Below are 20,372 nucleotides of genomic sequence, written 5' to 3' on the forward strand. Positions count from 1 at the left end.
TCTTTTAATAACCAATTGTATATGTATTACGTACACTTAATCCTAACGCGGCCCTAACCTTATCTAATTCCGAAGCATATTTATTAATTCCCTAGATTTCCGCCTTTCCGCCATCAAGGTACATGGCGAAAAAGTTCACGTGAAAAATTTCACATTTTCACGTTTGAGAGAGTTACATGATCCTGCAAAGTACACGATCGTAAGTTCACATGAAACTTTTCACTTTTCACGTTTCCCTAGGGGAAAAGTTACATGATCGATCCCCAATAAATAGAGGAATTAGCGGTCTAGTGTATAGTATAAATGTCTATGGTTACGCCGCATCCTTACGTTGTCGTTGCGCAGGTATAATATATGGGAAAAAAGCTGCGTACCTAAAAAAGCGATATACCTAGCTAGCTAGTGGAACTGTCGTTAAGAAATTAGAGAAAAGGCCTACAGGTTTCTTAACTCTAAATAACGCAAACTTTAACGATTAATATCTCGGTTTGCGGGGCAGAGTGACGCTTTTTCCTGCCAGATTTTTTCGTTTTGTGCAAAAACGCGTCGAATGAACCTATTTTTAATATATTTCACCGAATGAACCTATTTCAAAATCGGAGATGGGGGACCTAAACTGAACATTTACCGACACTTTTGAATTGACACTCAAATTGACCTTAAACCGCGATCGCGAATCAGAATAGGGAGCAGCGAGTACTTCCTGTTCCCGTGCGCGCCACACCGTGTGCAATGCAAATATGGCGGGCGTTACTTGGCTTTCGTATCGTTTCGCGAACAAGCGGCGATAGAAAAGAGGAAGTGTGACGTATTCGCGTGCTGTTTCACAATCTCACGGTTCTCCCGATGCATCTCGCGTTCTTGCGCGCGAGTGTACTCCGTTTTATGGCTCCTGTCTATTACTCGCGGAAATATAACCCGCGGAAAATATAGCCGGGAACAACGAGCCGACTCGAGGCGACCGGCGAAAACGTTCGCTTACAGTGATATAAGCAAATGTGATATCTCGTACATGCGACGCAGATATTCCCGATCGAAGATTTGCTACGCCACGTCACGCGTGTTAAGTATCGGTGAGTTTTGCGTGGATTAATTCGCGGATTTTTTGCCGGCTCGTTCCACTTTGAGAATCGTTCCCGCCGTAACCTTTCGCCATTGTAAACACCGCTATGTGCATGCGGAATTCATTCCAATTGCCGGGAATATATGTATCTACGTGGAAAATATACAGCTCGCTCTGTCTCTTTAACACGATACGTGCTGCGTCAATTTTTTGCAATTCATTCACGCAACAATTTTTATTAAATAAAATTTTGTAATGATCAAAATTAAAAGAGATTTTCTATAAAATGCAGAATAAAGCAACTACTTTTATGAGACATTTGTTTAAATAATATTTAATGCAAATATTTATTAATAATTAATGAAAAATGCGTTTCAATCCGCAATTCTTCAATCTTCAATTATAAATTAATTGTAAAAAAAAATTTGGCGCGTTATGTTTAATTTTCAAATTTTCGTTTGCCATTTTTCAAGAACTATATTTTTGTTAATTTAATAACAATACTTGTCTTCTTTACAATTTTATATTTTTGTAAATTTTATGTGTATATCGATACATTTTATTTTCAGAGCTTTTGCCATAATTCAATTATGTCTAATCCAAAGGAAGTAGAAACTTCTGTGCAAGATACACAAAAAACCTATTCTGAAAGTGCTAATGAAAACTCCAAAGTTAACGAAACTCAAAATACGAGCTTGAATGAGAGTCAGGATTTTCGACTTATCGATTGCGAAGGAGAAGAGAGCATGGTGGAAAGGGCCAGGGAGACACAGGATGGAGAAGATGATTCTCAAAAATCGATTGAGCCATTAGATTCGCAGCAGAGTCCAGAAGCACAATTGCAGATATATGATAATACGATAACTGTAAATAATAAAGGGGATGAGATTATTATAGATAAAGGATTAGAAAACGAGGCTGAAAAGACTGAAGAGGATGTATCTGACGAGTTACGTGAATCAGAAAAAAAAGAGCTTTTTGATGAAGATGTTGATATTATTCAAGGTACACCTCCTCAGAATTATTTACTATCTAAAAAAGTAGGTAATATTGATGTTCCCAGTCTGAAACGTAAAGCTGAGATTATCGATGAACCGCCTACCAAAATCTCTAAAATTATGCCAGCGGAAGATATGATGAATGTTGAGAAACAATTTGAGGAGGAAGAAGAAGAAAGTCATCAATCTGATGATTCATATCAGGACTTATTTAAGAATAAGGATAAAAACGTTACAATAGAGGAGACTCAAGACCCAACTAATCTAGAATTGACTCAAAACTCTTTGAGAGATTCCATCGAACATGCGGAAACGATGGTTGATGAAAAGACACGGGAATTTTCTTCCAAACAGATAAATCAAGATAATGTTGACAAGGATAAAGACGAAAATTTAAACGTTTCCGAGAAACTATCTGATACCAGCGTCAACGACAGCACGACAGTGGTCAATTATTCCAACAAAAGCGATGACTCGTTGCTCGAAGATAACAATTTGGTGACCAAAACGAGAGGGGAAATTAGTTCTACAAATGTTGTAATAGCCGACGAGAAATCTGGGATTGGAACATCAGATGAGATGAATGCATCTGCGAAAGATGCAGAAACGATATCTGCTGAAAATAATCAAATCAAGCAGTCGAATTGTGAGAAGCCTTCTGGGAGTATTGTCGACAACAAGCAAGAGATCTCATCTTCTCAGGTCAAATTGCGACCCAGTGTGGAATTTATATACGAAAATATGAAACGGACTGCTGGCGATGATGAGAATAGATCAAAACCACAAGTGGTGCAGATCGACGACGATGGTGAGAAGATCGTACTGGACTCATCGACTGAGTTGTCATTTGATCGTCAGCATATCAAAACCAAGCCGGAAGTTGTTCAGATCGATGACTCACACGAGGGCAAGAAAATCGTCGTAGACTTAGATGACAGTTCCAAGGTTCAGACTACAGATAAAAGCAGTTACGAGAGCAGAAGTGGCACCGACTTCAGCTACAAATCCGCAGAAAGTATGAAGGAATCATCTCTAGACTCAAAAATGACGATGGATAAGAGGCTGGTGAATGGCAGTACCGATTCCAAGAGAAGCGACACTGATGCGACTCTTAGCTTGGATTCGGATACCTTCTCCGGATGTGACGAGCAGATTCCTATTACAACGCTGAAAGATAGTAATGTTGTCACGCATAACATAAAGAAGTTGAGTAATAGCAAAGGTAATTCCTTTATCTCCAAGAATATAGACAATATCGAGCTCATCAGTATAAGCGATAACGAGACATCCAACGTCGAGGAGAAGATCAAGTCCGATCTGACCCACAATAATCTGGCAAAGACTATACAGGTGAGCAGCAAATAGGTACTCGCTTTAATTCTATTTTAATATATAAAGGATGACTTGTATGATAAATTATAAGCACTAAAAATTTATTGTAAAATGTTCATATATGATAAAAAAATCATTCACAGGTGGAACGAGAAATGAAGATGTACCTGAAGTTCAAATACGTAGTGAACATAGATGAGAATACGAAGGAAATCGCAAGCAAGGAATTAACTACAGTTCAATGCCATCCCGAGTCCATGTTTATGATGGACAGGCAGAAAAACGATGACAGTCAGTCATCGTTGGCGGACATTTCCGATAACAAGGAATCGTCACCCGGTTCTGTCAACAGCAATCCCCAGTTGTATCCATTGAATCCATCTCGGCTGTCCACCATGTCGTCGTTTAGTTCCAGCTCGGCATCCAGCGCTGCTTCTCTGGCTACAAGACTTGCTTTGAAGAACGTGCATTTCTCAATACCGTCGCTCCCGGTGAAGCATGCAAAGAAACAGGACATTCCGACACCAATAGAAAAGCAGATGTTAGACGAGACTTACGATCGTTTGACACGCGAATGGAAGAATTACCGCCTGCTCACCACGACGATTTTGAATTATGCAAACGTAGAACTGAATAGCACCGTACCTACAACAATATCCACAACTATCAGAACAGCTTCACCTAGCAGCACCTTCGTTAACGTGAGCAACGAACGGCTAGATGATCCTCACTTGGAAAAGAACATGCGCTCGTCGACACCGTCGGATCAGATTACGAAAGATTCGAAGATTGAGTTAACCATCACGCCAAAGAGTACAAAAAAAGGTAGGGTTCTAAAAAAACCGAGAAGCAAACTGGAGAAGTCAAACGTTACGCAGAGTAACGGCGAGAACGGCGCTGGTGATATTTCGAATGAGCCGAGTTCCAGCCGAGTCCGCATTTCCGTTACGGAGACGGACGCATTGGCCAGCGTGAAGAAGAGCAAGCTAGAAAGTGTCGAGAACAACTTGTTAACCGACATAAATGTTCTAGCGAATTCATCGCCGCGAAATATGCTGCCTGACGAATTGATTGGCAAGATAGCATTTGCCAAATGGTCGGACAATAATTACTATCCTGGCACGGTGATCGATCGGCAGAAGACCAAATACAAAGTAAACTTCTTCGACGGTAAGAGCAAAACGCTTATACCTGAGTTTGTGATACCGATACCAAAGATTCTGAGGGAGGGCCTATCCGTATATGCAACCACAAAAACCAATGGCTATGGTTCTTGCGGAATTATTGTCAATGTTCATACGTTGGGCAACGACGACACGTACTACACGGTAGAAACTGATGAAGGTGAACGATTGCGTGTACAAATACAGAACATTTCCCTGTCTGCCGATCAGGCACAAGTGCTCAAGGAGGAGGTGGACTCAGCGGATAAGAACTCTTTGCCGAGCACGCCGAAAGCACTTGGTCAAGTAACTTTGGACAACATGGTTGACGGCAAGCGACGTTCTAAGAGAATCGGCACGCCACTCTTCTCGACACCCAAGTCCAAGACCAATGCCACCGGGCCGGGCACTTCCGCCAGTAAAACCAAATCAGAACCCTCGGTATCCGGTATATCTACTAAACTGAAGAAAGAAAAGGACGCGATATCAGAGAACGAGAGTGTATCGAGTGACTCGAACGTCGAATTTCAGTCGCAGGATTGGTACATTTTGAAGGGTGTGCAGAAAGAGATAGTCGGCACGCCGTACGAGCAGATTGTAAAAGGACCACAGAGTAAAGTTAAGAGCAAGCCGCGTAGTAAGAAGAAAATGGAGGACCCGCAGATGGTCGAGACTCTTGGTCCAATCCCATTAAACTCCAACATCTTCAAGGGCATGTCATTTATTCTTACTTGTGCATCCTTAGAAGCTCTGGACAGGTACCTTTTTCTCTTGTTATTTATTATCGATTTATTTAACAATTGAACAAGGCAACATCAATGATTAAGAAAAAGTCCTAGAGGAAGAAATTATTAGCAAATTCAGTCAATATAAAACGTGTTAACAATAGAACTGGAATTAATATGTAAATATTGAATTATGAAAAAATAAATATTAAATAGTTTTAATATTTAAGAATTAATGTTTAAATATTTAAAAGCAAATTGTTATTTGCCGTTTTTTCATATTCAGGTTTTCTACATTGACTAATTGATCCTCCACTGTTTCAGATATCAAGATCTATCAGGACTCACTCTATCAGGCACAGAGACAGAAACGGATGTGGAAACCGAAAACGAGGATGATTGGGACGACCGTCCATTCGTGCGAGACAGATTGCACGCGCAGATTTTGGCGGGGGGCGGCAAGATTTATGAGAATTTCGAAAAAATACCAAAGGATGAATATGTAGATACGAAGCTCATCACAAACGTGCCGAACACTACAGAAAAATATATATTATGTTTATCAGTCGGAATCTCTGTGTGCAATCACAAATGGATTATTAGATGTTGTACAGAGGTAATACACGTGACATCTCTCTTGTTCTATATTAATTATATTCTTTAAAATTATTTTTAATGTTTCCAATATTTCCATTTATTATATTACAAAGTCTGTTCCCGATCGAAATTCCCGAAATGGGACATCGCTATACAAACGAATATTTTTCAATTCGAATATAGTAATATCTCATTTCAGACTTTGTAATAAATAGAAATATACACAGATAAAATTTTATTTATTATCATACTTGTAATAATATGGTCCAATTACCTATTGTGTCTCACATTTGATATTTTTAGGGAAAAATTGTGAATGTAGCCGAACATGTGCTTCCAACTGGTTGGAGTTTGCAGAAAAGAGGCTACGTAGAAAAATTCGAAATGAGCAGAAGTAAACCATTAGAAGAGATTGTCGTGATAATTCCTAGTCTATCATATGATAGACAATTTGCTACATTCTGGCAGCAGGTTTGTGAGAACGCGGGTGCGGCAGTTTTGATCGCGGAAGACTCAGGTATTTAATTTTATCGTTATATAGTTTCTTGAGAGCAAATTTAATTTTAAATAAATATATAATATACATATATTAAAATAAAGCAAAAATAAATATTCTATTAAAATTTATAAAGCTTGATATATAAATTACTTCATGTCTATGCTATTTCAAATAAATTATTTAATCATGAGCTATGAAATTGTATGATATTTTTCAGAGGCCATGGAAACGATGGACTTCGCCAGTAATATAATGGTCGTGTCCAATTGCAGATGCCCGTCATGGGCAGTGAATAGAGCCGCTCGTCAACAAATTCCATTACTTTCTACTACGTGGGTGATTCAATGCATAATCGAGGGCAGATTGTGTCCGCCAGACCAGCATCCACGTTATAAATATAATTACATAATAAGATAAGAACTTTCGTTAATTAGAAAGCCAATGTTTTATATAATCGTGAGTATCGCCTATAATCAATGTGGCTTTTAGAAGACTTCTGTTTTCCACATCTTTTTCAAATTTTGCTTACCTCTATGTCATTTCGCGTAAGACAAAAGAATAACTTTACAACATAAAGGATATTTTTCAATTGTGAATCATAAAATTTTTCAATTCCATTTTTCGTAACGCTTTTCTTTTTACTATATTTTTTACTTTTTTTATTTGCTAAGAAGAAAATGTCTCGTTTCTATTTTTCTAGACAGATTTCCGAGTTTTTCTTTTACATTTACACGTTCTACATAATGATTAATGATGGTTTATGCATTTTGATATGGTGATTTGTCTTCGTGCGGCCGCAACGTGTAAGCAATGGACGTCATTTTGCGTTTCGCTTCTCGCATGAGAACACGTGCGCAACGATTTACATTTTTGTAAAATTTGTATAATAAAAATGGACGCGCGTACATGAGTACTATGAATACTTATACATAATACGCAATTAATTTTATACACGATACGCGAATCGTTATTGTGTGTAAAGCAATATCTCTTCGTATCTTCGTGATAACTCAATTGTAATCGTATCACGGCGAGTTGCAAAATCCTTTAATTTTAACGAATTGCGCTTATACCTCAACAAGAAGTACTAGATTAACTTCAATCAACGTGACTGATATATTCGAAAAAATGAACGAAATGTCAATGAATAAGTTCTTCGCTGTATCCATTTTTTACAAACTGACGTATCTGTATAGATTCAATCACATTCAATAATTTAAGAACATTAAAGCTCCTGTTTTCTCACGGCAGCCACATGGAATTATATCAAAAAATAGAAATAATGTGATTTTTTTTCTATCTTCTTCATATAGATTGAACTCCAGATAAATCAGATTTATTTTTTTCATTTTTTTCCCAGCGCACGCTCAATATCTTAGAATACATTTTAATATTATTAAATTTATATATATATATATATATATATTTAATATTATATTTTATATATTTGTTTCGTCTGAGAAGTGCAATTTTCACATTTAAGCAAATGTATGAATATTAATTTATAATGTATCAATGTATATTGCGAGAGAAAGAAAATCACATATAATTTCTAAGCTTTGATCTCAATAATTCAATCGCAGCGGGAGAAAGCGGAAGCTTTAAAAGAATATTTTTATGAAAAATGGGCAAAGAGTAAAAATATCTTGATGCAGTTAGCAACATGATTAGCAAAATCGAATTTTATTAAAGTAAACTAGTAAAGTAGGCGTATGTTTTTGTACGTGCACATGTGTAGAGATGATGTACATATATAAGTAAATATATATTATACAAAATTTATTATATATACATTAAGTTACAGCTATTATGTACAATAATGTCCGGGGATAAAATATAACAACATATTTTGGCAAATACTTTCTCTCTTTTTTTTTCTCTCCAGTTGTCCTTTTAGCGTTTCTTCACGCTTATAAGAGTAACGATTGCCAAAAATTAGTGCGATCCATAATAAAGATATATTTTATAGATTTCACACCAGCTATCATTTGTAAATATTCCTTTCTCTTATTTAGATTTTAAAGCTAATTCTTACGGATTATACCAATCGAGGAACAATAACGAGAATGACATCACCAGGAGGAAGAAGAGACTCCACACTCTGAGACCGGCGTTCCGTTGGATCGCCTGACGGATCTGTTCGTTTGCCTCTTTCACATTTTCCGTCGAACCGACTACCGTCGTCATCAGCCTGTCGAGATCCTTGTCTTGATCCAGAACCTTCTCCGTGAAGATCTCCTGAAGCTCGGCGATGTGCACCACTTTGCTCTCGATCTGTTTGACTTCCTCCGTCATCATGTTTAATTCATTATACAGCTGCTCGTTCTCAGACTCGAACATCTGGACGTCCTCGGCCGATAATTCTTCTTCGTATGTCAATGTATTGACATCTCCGTTGATCTCCTGGATCTTCATTGGACTCGAGTCGCTCGAATCATTTCTGACATCATGATCCATGGATTTCTCCGTGTTCAGTGCCGATTTTATGGCTCCTGTTGCTAATGGCTGATTGACGGTTTTACAATCTGTCTGTAGCTTGGCGATCTTTCGCATCTCCATAGTCCTCTTTACCCGCATCGCCTTCTGCTCAGAATATATCTTGCAGACATTCTTTAGGTAGTCCTCTATCAGCAGCAGCATGATTTCGCGGTGCTCGACATTTTGCTGAGTGACGTTTTGCTCCGTGGACGCTGCGACTTCCCGCTTCAGATCCTTAATCAGTTGCGAGCAGGTGCTCATTATTCGCTGTGCGCCCAGATCGATCTCATCACGCTCCGCATCTGTCATATGTGGTGCGGTAGACAAGTAATTGGAGAAGTTCAGATAGGCCTTGCGGTTCTCCAACAAGAACTCGCGCAACTTAGAGATCTGCACAACCACTCCCTGCGCTTTCACGCAGAAGGTACTTTTGCTCCTGGCCTTCCGTGGCTGACCATCCGCTGTCGGCGTGCCAAGGTCCTTGTTGCGCAAATTCACCGCCTTCACACTGGCCTTGAACAACGCACTCACGTCCATCGCTGCGATTTCTCATGAGATCTCGTCAAGCTTCCGCCGACGAAGTCCCTCCGGCGCGAATAGTGATCATTCTAGAAACATCGAAATGTGTATTTGAGATGCCAAAAGCAAAAGTCGCATATGTTCGCGATCGAGGCTGAATGAAAAACTGAAAATATTTAAAAAAATGATAATTTTCTGATAATTCACCTAATCTTCCTCTGTCAGAGCTGTATTTAACATATTTATATAAATGCGCTGCTCTTACATTAACGTGCCAACGACCGTGATATCATTCATAATCGCACAACGAGGTAAATTTACAATCTGTGTGCGCTCCTTTACTAAGCAAATTAGTACAATAACAAACGGTTATAATAGTCAATTTTGTAAACATCTGTCATATGCGAACTCCTAAAGAGCAAACAGAAATGAGGTTATGTACCATTCACATGAATGTATTTGTTCGAGGTGTGTGAAAAGTGCAATTTTAATGAAAATAAAAAAGATATCTCAAATTATATTTAATAAAAAATAGGATAATAAATTAATACTAATTAAAAATAAAATCAAAGTCTCATAATTAAAAAAAAGCAATACTTTGTATTTCATATCTTTAAAATATTATTTTATTATGTCTCTTGACAATATTGAAAGATATTTATTAGATTCGGAAAAATAAACGGAGACCGACTGGATTTGAACTCGGGATCCCTCGCCTACTATCCAAGACACTTGATCTGCACGACCGCGACGGCTCCTCTCTGTTAGCTGTTTATATTCTGAATTTCTTTCATGACCGCTTACGGTTGTCTAATTCTTACAATATTATATAAGATACAGATGTCATTATGAGAGATACGATCAATAATATTGATAATCAATTATAAATTTTACATTTTTTTATTAATTATGATTAGCTTAAATTGCATTTAATTAGAATCTTAATTAATATTTATCACATTAAACTACACGTTGCGAATCACTAACATTATCAGCAGGTTGAAAGTCAGCCAAGAAAACATTGTATTGATCCATGATATTTAAATCTGTCACTTCATTAGTCTTCTCGTCGTATTGTGAACCAACTGTCCACAAAGTTTCCAAATCGTAATATTGTCTGGCAGAATGTGAGAAGATATGCAAAGCAATATTTCCTACAACATAGATCATATTCAATTTAATATACCGTTAATATACTGTGTCAAGAGAATGTATCAAATTTGTTAAGAATAAATTTTGATGAAAAGGTTACAGATTTAATTAATAAACAATAATATAAACAATAATGTTTAATGGCAGAAATACAATAAAATCTATTCACAAAATATTTCCAACTCAGAAAAATATTGAAATCCTACCTAAATCCAAAGCCATCCAATCTTTGGAGTTCTCTCCTTCAATTTTGGGTATCTTATCAGTTGGATATCTTTTCAATTTATAAACCTTGCGTATAAAAGTGGCTAGAGCATTCATATGTTTTTGCGAATTTCCACTCACAACAACAATGTAATCCACGTAAGCATACTCTTTGGAAACTGAAGCGACAAAGATGTTCTTAGCCTTGTCTCGCTCCAGTAATGTGACGAGATCCTTGATATCAAATACTCCAGAAGTGCCGTCTAATGCATACATAATTCGATTATTACTAAATTCATAATTTGATCATTTATTAAATTTTATATTTTTATTAAATGCATATATATATATATATATATATATATATATATGTGTATATATGTGTGTGTGTGTGTATATATACACACACATACACACACACTTTATTATATAATACATATATTATATCAACTATATATATTAATGTATATAATAATCATATTAAATCTAAATATCATATTCATTAGATTTACTTAAATGTCTTATTTAATAACACAGTTATAAAAAGATGATACAACCTCCCTCTGATACTCACGGTCCAGATTAATATCAGCATAAGGATTTTGAACCTTCTCTTGTTTATTCAGTTCTTCGAGAAGGATCTTTTGCTGCTCCTCACTCACATCGAAGATTATATCCGCGTCCTTGTCATGAAACATCTTATATTTTGTGTTCCATAACGGTTCGATCGCGAGGTTATGATCCTCGTCCTTGTTCGCATCCTCGTTTCCATCGCTGTGATTCTTTCCCACGTTGCTCGAGAACCTCCTCGCTAATTTGAGTCGCGAATACGTGCGACTACCGCCGAGAAATTCACGCGACAGTTGCTGCGCGCGGATCAGATTCCTCAAGATGCACGAACGCATGCTGAACTCAAAAAGTTAGGTTAAGTCTTTCTTTGGAGAAAAAACTATGCACAGACGACGTTCAATCTCTATTTTTAATTCCTGTGGAATCATTCCATATTATCTTTATTCGTTTTAAGTTACATTTGTTTCTTTATAAATAAACTGTGCAGATTAGACATTAGGCACCAAAAATTTTGTCTTGATTGAAAAACGCCTGTTATTTCTGGTGTATTATTCTTTAACTTTATTTATTAATTTTAATAAAAAAGTTCTATTAAAGCTTATGAAAAAAATATTTTGAATCAAGAATTGATATATTTTAATAAAAATTCATAAATTTGTTACATTGTAATTTCAAAATTAAATTATAATTAGGGAGGGAAAATTGAAAAACAACAGGTGATGAGATGGAAGTCTATGTTTTCTCTTGAATAGTTTATGTATTTAACCAAACAAGATTCGTGTGTACAAAATTCTCTCTGTACGAAAAACATGTCCACTGAAGATTCACCTCCTTAAGATAAATTTTTATTCAGCTAGGAGTGTTTGTCAAATGGTGAAACATCATAGGTCTGTTCCTCCCACGGCTAAAACATTTCATAGTGATTAAGAATTAAAAGATCAATCTCTATATTACAGGTGGTATTTATAGTATTCACAATCAGTTTTTATATTTAAAATCATGTTAAGATTACATCTCAATCAATAAGCTATGTAAGATAACTTAAGATGATCTTAAATTTAAAAACAGATTATAAATATTTATGACAAACTATAAAACTTAAAAACAGTTTACACGTACAGAGACTGGTGGGATGCAGAGGAGCCACTTATTTAGACCTCGCGCGCATCTTCCTCCTCTTACGCTTTAGCCTCCGCATCCTCTTCTTACGCCACTGCAAATTAAACACACGTTAACTTTCTCTTAAATTTAATACTATAATGAATTATTATTTATACGTAGTAGATTGATATCACTCCGAATTGGTTCCCACAATGCAAGTTGAGGTTATGTTCAGCGAATCGATTAAAAATAGAAACAAAGCGTGTAAGATGGTTAAAAAAAAATATATATATATATATATATATATATATATATATATATAAAACAGCAGACTCAAGTCAATTATCAAGTTCATTAGTATATGAAAACTTTTTTTCGTAATGGTATGATCTCAACAAGTTAGATCATCATGCATAAATGCAAGGTCTATCATGCTCGGAGACTCATGCATTTTGCGTAGCACATGTTCAAAGAGCATGTTAATTATCACCGGTAATCTCTGGCGGCTTACCTTAGCTCTCATTTCGTAGTTTAGACGATCCTAGATCACTCCGGAATCGCCAGATCACTTTGGATTTCGAGTCAACCTCCTCCGAGAGTTTCTCAAAGTAAAATGAACGACACGTGAAGAGACGGAAAACGAATCGTGCGCATGCACGAACAACCGCGAGCGTGAACGTCAGTTCGACCAACTGCACATAATGCAATTTTTTGAAAAATATTTCGAACACGTTGATTGGTAATAAAATAGAGAATTTTTGATGACTTAAAAATTTTACTATTTCATCCAATCAACATAAAGTCTGTTTCTTTTAATTTTTTTTTTACACGCATTTTTTTCTCTCTATTTCTTCATTTTAGAGAAACAAAGAAAAGATGCAAAAAATGCAAACAAATAAAATAAATACAAGAAATTCAGCTAAAAAACAGGCCTACGTTCAAAAAATTTAATGTGCGAAATGAAATTCTAGCGGTTGAACTGTTCAAGCTTCCAGAAATTTTTTATTTCAATCACTCAATATAATCAATCAATAAACATATTTGGCAATTGCTAAAAATTTTCTATACTGAAAATTGAATAAGCTGAGAATTTAATAATCTATTTCAGCACAGAAAACTTTCGATAATTGCAAAATATACATTTCTTTTGCATCATTCTTTTTCTTCTCTAAGTGTCGATCCACAATAGGTGATTTAAGCTTTAGGAAGTAAGAAATTGACCAATTATAATCGAATATGAAAAGAATAATCGACTATGATTGGTCAATTTCTTACGACTTAAAGATTAAATACTTATTGTGGACCGACACTTCTTTATTCTTATCATATTCGATTATAATTGGTCAATTTTTTATTTCTTAAAGCTTAAATCACCTATTGTGGACCGACACTAAAAAGATAAAAAGATGAATAGCGCAGGAAGTTCAGATGAAAAGAATAGATCTCTGTTCCGCCGTTCCGCGGAACGGTCGTTCCCAGTGCCACGTTCCGTGTCTGTGTTTTCCCGCCCGTTTAAAGCCGGTCCCGCCAAAAGTGCCGTCGCAGCAAGGGTGTAAACGCGGCGTGGACGCGATAAGTGACGTGTCCCATCGGGACAAATCAGACAAATAATCGGTACTTACATAAACGGGCATTAATCAGCGATGTACACGGCGATATACCCTTTGACGAAATAACTTTCGATAATACGCGCGGTAATAGCATGTGCAACAGGTCGCGATTTTGATCTCACGAGGAGTCACGGTGTGAGACGGAAAATCAATCCCCGCGTGGAAAATAACCGACTCGATATTATAAATTTCGCCGAGTCTACATAAATTTCCCCTTCTGGGAAGAGGTCGTTGATCTGCTGTCGCGCTTTCTGCAATTCGACAATAATTCCGATTTAAGAATCATCGATGAAAACGATGTCAGCCGCACAGCTCACCATTCCTTTTCCCGTGCGGAAGAAATGTAATTTTTACGGTCGCAAAGAGGAGGTGAAGGAGGATTTTACGAATGCAACGGCTAGACGCACTCGGCCTGGGACATCAAGGTACGTTCCAGTCGTGAAAAAGATCGTCACTTTAACCAGCAGCGAATCCGAGTCCGATTCCGATATTGAGAACACGACGAAGGTAATTAACGAGAGGAAGATCGAAAGCGCAGGCAGCACGCCACGACGACGAAAGTGCAACGAATCGGATGGTAATTTTATTCAGAACACGTTATCTTATTATTTCGTTTAAAAATTACAATAAACAATTATTTTAGAGACAGATTGTTTATATATGTTCTTTTCTTGTACCTTGTGATAATTACATGTATACAATTCTATTTCATAATTACTGTAGATGTTTATCTTATTTATTGTTGATGGATATTCTATGAATTTGTTATCAAAGTACAATAAACTTTTTTTTTTATTTCAGAGGAACGGTCTGGTACTCCACCTAAACAGAGAAGGGACAAGCTACACCGGCAGTCTTCCTTGACGCCATCTACTCTTTTGAATAAATTAGATTTGTCCTCTGAGACGGAAGGCAGATTGAATCCCAGGCAATTATTTGATTCTTGTTTTTCCGAGGAAGAAGATGAGATATCTCTGAAGCCATTATGTGGATTTAACAAATATCAAAATGCACGTAAAGCCTTGCATAGTTCCACGACAGAAGATTTACCTGGAAGGGAAGAGGAATTGGCTAGACTACAGAAATATCTTCTGGAACATCTAAATCAAGGAATGTCGAGTTCTATGTATATCTCTGGTCCACCAGGCACTGGCAAAACTGCGAGTTTATCCAAGCTTATGCAACTGCCAGATGTGAAATCAAAATTAAAGGTGGTTTACATCAATTGCACTAGCATGAAATCTGCGGCTGCCATTTATGCAAAGATAATTCAAGAGCTATCCATACCTATCACTACAAAGTCAGGGAAGAACAACAAAATTATTATAGAAAAGTATTTGATGTCTAAGCATAAGACATTGCTCTTGGTACTGGATGAGATAGATCAATTGGAGAGCCGAAAACAATCCGTATTGTATTCCATATTCGAATGGCCATCGATACCAAATTCCAAGCTGATTCTCATCGGGATCGCTAACGCTTTGGATCTGACCGACAGGATACTACCCAGATTACAGGCCAAGTGTGAATTGAAGCCGACATTGATGCATTTTGCACCATATACCAAGCAACAAATATTCGACATAATATCTACAAGACTAAATCAAGCAAATGCGGCCAGCATTTTCACTCCGTCCGCGATACATTTGCTCGCGGGCAAGGTAGCTGCGATCTCTGGTGATATCAGGAAAGCTTTAGACATTAGCAGAAGGGTAATAGAACTGGCTGAGTCCCATCAAGTGGCACAAGTGCTGCGTCCGACAAATGACAATGGTAATTTTTATGAAACATCAAAGATTAATATATTGTTACATAATATATTAATATAAGTTATATTAGTAAAATTAGGATAATTAATATAAATAATTGAAGGATATGCATTGTACAAGCTTAAGTGCTATTTTTAATTTAGATACCAATGTAGAAGCTTTGAAGAAGGAGACAGAGACAATAGAGAAGCCAGTCGACATGAAGGAAGTAGTTACGGTTCTGAATGGAGTTTATGGAGGCACACAGAATCTTGATAAAGAACAGGACACATTTCCTCTTCAGCAAAAATTACTGATGTGCTCTCTATTACTTATCCTCAATAAAGGAAGAAACAAGGATATCACTATTGGAAAAGTAAGCTCATCAAAATTATACATTATAGTTAAATATATAAATAAAAAATTGTAATTAATCCAATTATTAAACTAAATTTATATAAATCATATTATTGTTGTGATCTTTTTTAAATGATACTTTATCCATTTCAGTTGCATGAAGTTTACAAAAAGGTTTGCAAGAAACGCAATATATCCGCCGTTGACATTTCCGAATTCGTGAATATGTGCTCGCTAGTAGAGACCAGAGGTATCCTGCGAGTCGTAGGCAAAAAAGAGGCACGTTTGTGCAAAGTAAATCTGCAGTGGGATCAAGAAGAATTGGACGCGGCTTTGCAGGACAAGGAGATGATGGCCGATATAATCAACGATCCAAGTTGTTTGTAAAATAATGAAAAGAAATATTTAAATTTTAATGTTATGCCGTTTTGTTACACGTAATTTATTTTATATATAATACTTTTTAAGTTTTGTATATATTATAGTGTGAGCGTTTTAGTTATTACCAATATTGCGACTGTTTATATCACCATCGGTTTTCTATCTAGCTCTTATTTTAGTCACGTTTTAACATTGGATTCCAACAAGAATGATTGGGCACAATTATCATATCACATTATATTGAGACTGATCATATTTTATATAATATTGAATCTTAAAATTTACGCTGAATGAACATTCTAAGAACGTCTGCATTATATAGAATGAAAGATTATATTTTTTAATTGCAAATAAATTTTTTAATATATAGTTTATGAATGTATTCGTGTACACGTTTCCATACTTTTAAAACTGTATAAATTCATATTCATTTAACAGAAAGTTTTTATGTATTTAATTCAAAATGGAATCTTTGAACGTGAAGATAAAAATTATTAATAGTTTCATTTTTTGGATATACGCTTTTACGATAAAATTTATAGAGAAAAAAATATTAAAATAATCCAATAGAATATGTAAAAAGAAAACATGCGAAAAAAATGTTCTCTATCTAAAAAAGAATAGGAATTCATTTAAAAGAACGGGCCTAGTAGTATCTTATGTACGATACTATAAAATCAGTTTGGAAATAATGTTAGGTTAGAATTAGGTTAAGTTAGGTGTCCTCGGCACTGTTTACAGTGCACACAAACAGCAGAAAAATGACATAATCAGAGCTTTATTTTAAAAGATAAATCGTAGAATTTCATATGAATCTCAAGATTCTCAAGGATGATATATTTCGGGACACTTTTCCCTAGGATATTTCTGACCTTGGCTTTAGGTTTAGTGTTTGTATTATTCTTCTGCGAATATCTCATATATTACTTAGTGCTTATACAGGTGAACTTCTGCATTATCTGAAAACTTGTAAGAATATAAAATCTTGAAAACTCTTAAAAGTCGATTTGATTCTCAGTGCGAATGGCCTACTCTGGATCCTCGAAAGGAGGATCCTGCTTTACACAGGGAAGTAACGGATAGACCTGTCACAGCTATGTTTATAGCAGACACTCATTTATTAGGTTCCAGAGAAGGCCACTGGTTTGATAAACTACGAAGGTTTGTATATGATCAAATCTGTAATTTTCATTAATTGAATTATATTGAAGATCTTTTAAGATAACACATTTGTATCTATTATTTATAGAGAATGGCAAATGTATAGAACATTTCAAACTATGATGACACTACACCAACCAGATATGATTTTTATATTAGGTGTGTAATGTTTGTGCCATTGTTTGTGTCTTCTTGCTTTTTTATTATTTTATAATATTCATCAGGTGACATTTTTGACGAGGGACAATGGTGTGGATCCATGGAGTTTGAATACTATATTAAGAGATTCCATTCCTTATTTTATGTGCCGAAAGATACACACCTTTATGTCGTAGCTGGAAATCATGACATGGGATTCCATTACGGTATGAAAATGTATTATTGAAATAATATTCAATATAATTTCTGCTTTGCAGCAATTTTGAACATGAACATATTTTATTATTTTAATTACATTTCTCATGTAATTAAATCTCTGAAATATTATTTCAGCAATCACACCCTATCGTAATCAGCGTTTTATTAATGGCTTGAAAAGTCCGAGCGTGCGACGGCTGAGTTTAAGAGACAATCATTTTGTGCTAATCAATAGCATGGCGTTAGAAGGAGATGGTTGTTTTCTATGCCGACCGACTGAAATCACAGTGAACAAAATAGCTAGTGAGCTATCATCTGTGCACTTTCGTATGATCTTTTTGTAATTGATTAATCTTAAATTGTTTGTATGTATATCATATTTGCAGAGGATTTAAAGTGTGCGAGGAGACTCAACGATGACTGTCGCAACGCAAGCACGATTTCCAGATATAGTAGGCCTATATTGCTGCAAGTCAGTCCTTCCGTCATGCATCGTAATTCATAAATGAGATATATTTTCACAAATAATATAAAAACTAAAAATTTCCAAAGAATCGCATAATTAACTTAGATCAGACGAAAATTCTACTTAAGAATATAAAAAAATTGTTCCATTTCTAGCATTATCCGATGTACCGAGAATCCGATGAGATCTGCAATGAATTGGATCAGGCTCCGGACGAGTTAAAGGCCATCAAGTTTCGAGAACGTTGGGAATGCTTGTCAAAGGAAGCGTCGGAACAGGTACGTAATTTCGCTGATTTTGCTAGTCGATATTAATACGAAATTTGACTTGTTTTATAGCTTTTAGATATACTAAATCCGCGACTGATCGTCGCCGGCCACACTCATCACGGTTGTAGAAAGATACATCGGGATGACATCCTGGAATTCACGATTCCGTCCTTCAGTTGGCGCAATAAAAACAATCCGTCTCTCCTGATGGTAAATCTCAACTTTGATACTTCGACATTAAGAGTTAACATCTCACTTTTGAGAATATTTATAATTAAAAAAAAAAATAAAGTGAAAAAATACACAAATATTGTTAATAATTTAAGGAGTATTATGTGCCAAAAATAATAATGGTGATAAATAATATTTCTCAAATTTCTTATCGAATTTCGAGACATTAAATTATCAACTGTTTAATGATTGACGGTATTGTACATTGAGATCTTCAAAGGAACAATTAACACGCCTAAATAGAATTTTATCATTAAAATCGGCCTTTTCGATAGAATTAATTATCCTTGTTGAGACACAATATATCTGCAAATTATGTCTTTTTCAGGGTACTTTTACCCCCACCAATTATTCCGTTTCCAAGTGCTACATGCCCGTGGAATCTACTGTAATTATCATTTATAAAATTAGTCTCCCATGCATAGTGATATATCTACTTGTAAAACTCAGGCCAAGGCGACACACGTACTCGCGCTTGAAGATGCCCTGACTAACTCTTTTGTGACATATTCAAACACGAACGAGTGTGCAATAATTCTATATATACAATGCGATTTATGGAGGCTATAATTCTCGAAATTAGGACATATCTGTATACACTTCGTACACGCTATTCATTATTTACAATAGTCATAATATAAAATACTTTGTGATAATGTAATTGTACCGATGTTATTCTCGATGTATATAGAACCCTATTACATGAAACCCGAAACACGCTCACTAAAAGATTTTATATGTAAGAAGTATGTAATTTTACATAAAAGTCACAAATAAAGTTAATATTATACAAATTGAATCTCAACGAAACTGGAAGTTTGCAATAACGATGCTTGAAAAGCTAAAAAAATAAAAATATGCACTCGTACGAGTAAAGTAAATACATAAACTTTATATTATTACTCATATACACTGTGTACTGCGCTTATTGTTATTATAATAATGATCAGCCAAGACAGTTGCGAAACTGCGTATTGTATTCTTACATTAAAGGAAACGTTAACACTTTAGACACTGGCTCATTTTATCGGCTATATAATACTTTCGCACATTGACTGTTACTAATATCACATCACTTGAATATTTTTTACAGAGTTTCTTGTCGCTTCTCGACAAGAAACATTATTGATATAGCCAACGCCCGACTGTTCGTGGATTAAATTATCTTTTCGTGTTTATATCGTAAGTACACACGGAGGAAAAAATCTTGTAACTAAAGATCATACAAAATAAAATAAATTTATTATACATTGGAGCTCCACATTCGCGCCTCTCTTTCCCATATTTCGTACATACTCAAAAATATAAATATAAAATTACTTTTTTTTTAAAAACTTAGCAGAAATAAGAGTGATTTCCGCGATGTGTTTCTTTGGATAAAGATATTAGAT

At 35.6% G+C, this 20,372-nt stretch overlaps 5 protein-coding genes across 7 annotated transcripts; 3 read left to right on the top strand and 2 right to left on the bottom strand.

The window, feature by feature from the left end:
- Positions 1 to 722: 722 nt before the first annotated feature.
- LOC105426022 (uncharacterized) lies at positions 723 to 8,236 on the top strand. 2 transcript variants are annotated; one of them, XM_011637084.3, is made up of 6 exons: positions 724 to 1,073; positions 1,633 to 3,411; positions 3,537 to 5,314; positions 5,606 to 5,897; positions 6,182 to 6,395; positions 6,595 to 8,236. In XM_011637084.3, exons 2-6 carry the CDS (start codon positions 1,654 to 1,656, stop codon positions 6,792 to 6,794), a joined length of 4,242 nt encoding a protein of 1,413 aa, XP_011635386.2. In that variant the 5' UTR covers positions 724 to 1,073; positions 1,633 to 1,653; the 3' UTR covers positions 6,795 to 8,236. The 2 variants fall into 2 exon arrangements, 1 of the variants encoding a protein (XP_011635386.2); XR_016139107.1 differs by lacking the exon at positions 6,595 to 8,236 and having other exon boundaries at positions 723 to 1,073; positions 3,537 to 5,268; positions 6,182 to 6,322.
- Positions 8,042 to 9,833, bottom strand: Syx18 (syntaxin 18). 2 transcript variants are annotated; one of them, XM_011637083.3, is made up of 2 exons: positions 9,640 to 9,833; positions 8,042 to 9,463 (listed from the first exon to the last, which is right to left on the bottom strand). In XM_011637083.3, exon 2 carries the CDS (start codon positions 9,390 to 9,392, stop codon positions 8,409 to 8,411), a length of 984 nt encoding a protein of 327 aa, XP_011635385.2. In that variant the 5' UTR covers positions 9,393 to 9,463; positions 9,640 to 9,833; the 3' UTR covers positions 8,042 to 8,408. The 2 variants fall into 2 exon arrangements, with proteins under 2 accessions (XP_011635385.2, XP_011635384.2); XM_011637082.3 differs by having other exon boundaries at positions 9,582 to 9,833.
- A 422-nt stretch (positions 9,834 to 10,255) lies between these two features.
- On the bottom strand, positions 10,256 to 11,825 carry RsfS312 (ribosomal silencing factor RsfS-like protein, 312). The gene is made up of 3 exons (XM_011637081.3): positions 11,305 to 11,825; positions 10,733 to 10,993; positions 10,256 to 10,528 (listed from the first exon to the last, which is right to left on the bottom strand). The coding sequence occupies exons 1-3, from the start codon at positions 11,633 to 11,635 to the stop codon at positions 10,335 to 10,337; spliced, it is 786 nt and encodes a 261-aa protein (XP_011635383.2). The 5' UTR covers positions 11,636 to 11,825; the 3' UTR covers positions 10,256 to 10,334.
- Positions 11,826 to 13,906: 2,081 nt separating this feature from the next.
- Positions 13,907 to 16,866, top strand: Cdc6 (Cell division cycle 6). The gene is made up of 4 exons (XM_011637080.3): positions 13,907 to 14,588; positions 14,813 to 15,784; positions 15,924 to 16,135; positions 16,270 to 16,866. The coding sequence occupies exons 1-4, from the start codon at positions 14,300 to 14,302 to the stop codon at positions 16,501 to 16,503; spliced, it is 1,707 nt and encodes a 568-aa protein (XP_011635382.2). The 5' UTR covers positions 13,907 to 14,299; the 3' UTR covers positions 16,504 to 16,866.
- Positions 16,867 to 17,011: 145 nt separating this feature from the next.
- Positions 17,012 to 19,991, top strand: PGAP5 (Per1-like protein PGAP5). Its single transcript, XM_011637077.3, has 9 exons — positions 17,012 to 17,439; positions 17,516 to 17,658; positions 17,747 to 17,817; positions 17,883 to 18,023; positions 18,151 to 18,318; positions 18,402 to 18,487; positions 18,637 to 18,759; positions 18,820 to 18,960; positions 19,310 to 19,991. Exons 1-9 carry the CDS (start codon positions 17,329 to 17,331, stop codon positions 19,469 to 19,471), a joined length of 1,146 nt encoding a protein of 381 aa, XP_011635379.2. The 5' UTR covers positions 17,012 to 17,328; the 3' UTR covers positions 19,472 to 19,991.
- The last annotated feature ends 381 nt before the right edge of the window (positions 19,992 to 20,372 follow it).

This window comes from Pogonomyrmex barbatus, unplaced genomic scaffold (assembly GCF_055798465.1).
Source record: "Pogonomyrmex barbatus isolate J1 unplaced genomic scaffold, ASM5579846v1 scaffold2, whole genome shotgun sequence".
Taxonomy (NCBI): Eukaryota; Metazoa; Arthropoda; class Insecta; order Hymenoptera; family Formicidae; genus Pogonomyrmex; species Pogonomyrmex barbatus.

What these genes read in the sequence shown, in the direction of transcription:
- RsfS312 (XM_011637081.3), bottom strand. Translation starts at nt 11,635, where the DNA reads ATGCGTTCGTGCATCTTGAGGAATCTGATCCGCGCGCAGCAACTGTCG. An exon ending in TGCTGATATTAATCTGGACC is followed by an intron (nt 10,994 to 11,304) that starts GTGAGTATCAGA and finishes TGTATGCATTAG; the next exon opens with ACGGCACTTCTGGAGTATTT. An exon ending in TTGGATGGCTTTGGATTTAG is followed by an intron (nt 10,529 to 10,732) that starts GTAGGATTTCAA and finishes TCTATGTTGTAG; the next exon opens with GAAATATTGCTTTGCATATC.
- Cdc6 (XM_011637080.3), top strand. Translation starts at nt 14,300, where the DNA reads ATGAAAACGATGTCAGCCGCACAGCTCACCATTCCTTTTCCCGTGCGG. An exon ending in GCGTCCGACAAATGACAATG is followed by an intron (nt 15,785 to 15,923) that starts GTAATTTTTATG and finishes TTTTTAATTTAG; the next exon opens with ATACCAATGTAGAAGCTTTG. An exon ending in AGGATATCACTATTGGAAAA is followed by an intron (nt 16,136 to 16,269) that starts GTAAGCTCATCA and finishes TATCCATTTCAG; the next exon opens with TTGCATGAAGTTTACAAAAA.
- LOC105426022 (XM_011637084.3), top strand. Translation starts at nt 1,654, where the DNA reads ATGTCTAATCCAAAGGAAGTAGAAACTTCTGTGCAAGATACACAAAAA. An exon ending in TCCTTAGAAGCTCTGGACAG is followed by an intron (nt 5,315 to 5,605) that starts GTACCTTTTTCT and finishes CCACTGTTTCAG; the next exon opens with ATATCAAGATCTATCAGGAC. An exon ending in TTTGATCGCGGAAGACTCAG is followed by an intron (nt 6,396 to 6,594) that starts GTATTTAATTTT and finishes GATATTTTTCAG; the next exon opens with AGGCCATGGAAACGATGGAC.
- PGAP5 (XM_011637077.3), top strand. Translation starts at nt 17,329, where the DNA reads ATGATATATTTCGGGACACTTTTCCCTAGGATATTTCTGACCTTGGCT. An exon ending in TGGTTTGATAAACTACGAAG is followed by an intron (nt 17,659 to 17,746) that starts GTTTGTATATGA and finishes TATTATTTATAG; the next exon opens with AGAATGGCAAATGTATAGAA. An exon ending in AGATATGATTTTTATATTAG is followed by an intron (nt 17,818 to 17,882) that starts GTGTGTAATGTT and finishes AATATTCATCAG; the next exon opens with GTGACATTTTTGACGAGGGA.
- Syx18 (XM_011637083.3), bottom strand. Translation starts at nt 9,392, where the DNA reads ATGGACGTGAGTGCGTTGTTCAAGGCCAGTGTGAAGGCGGTGAATTTG.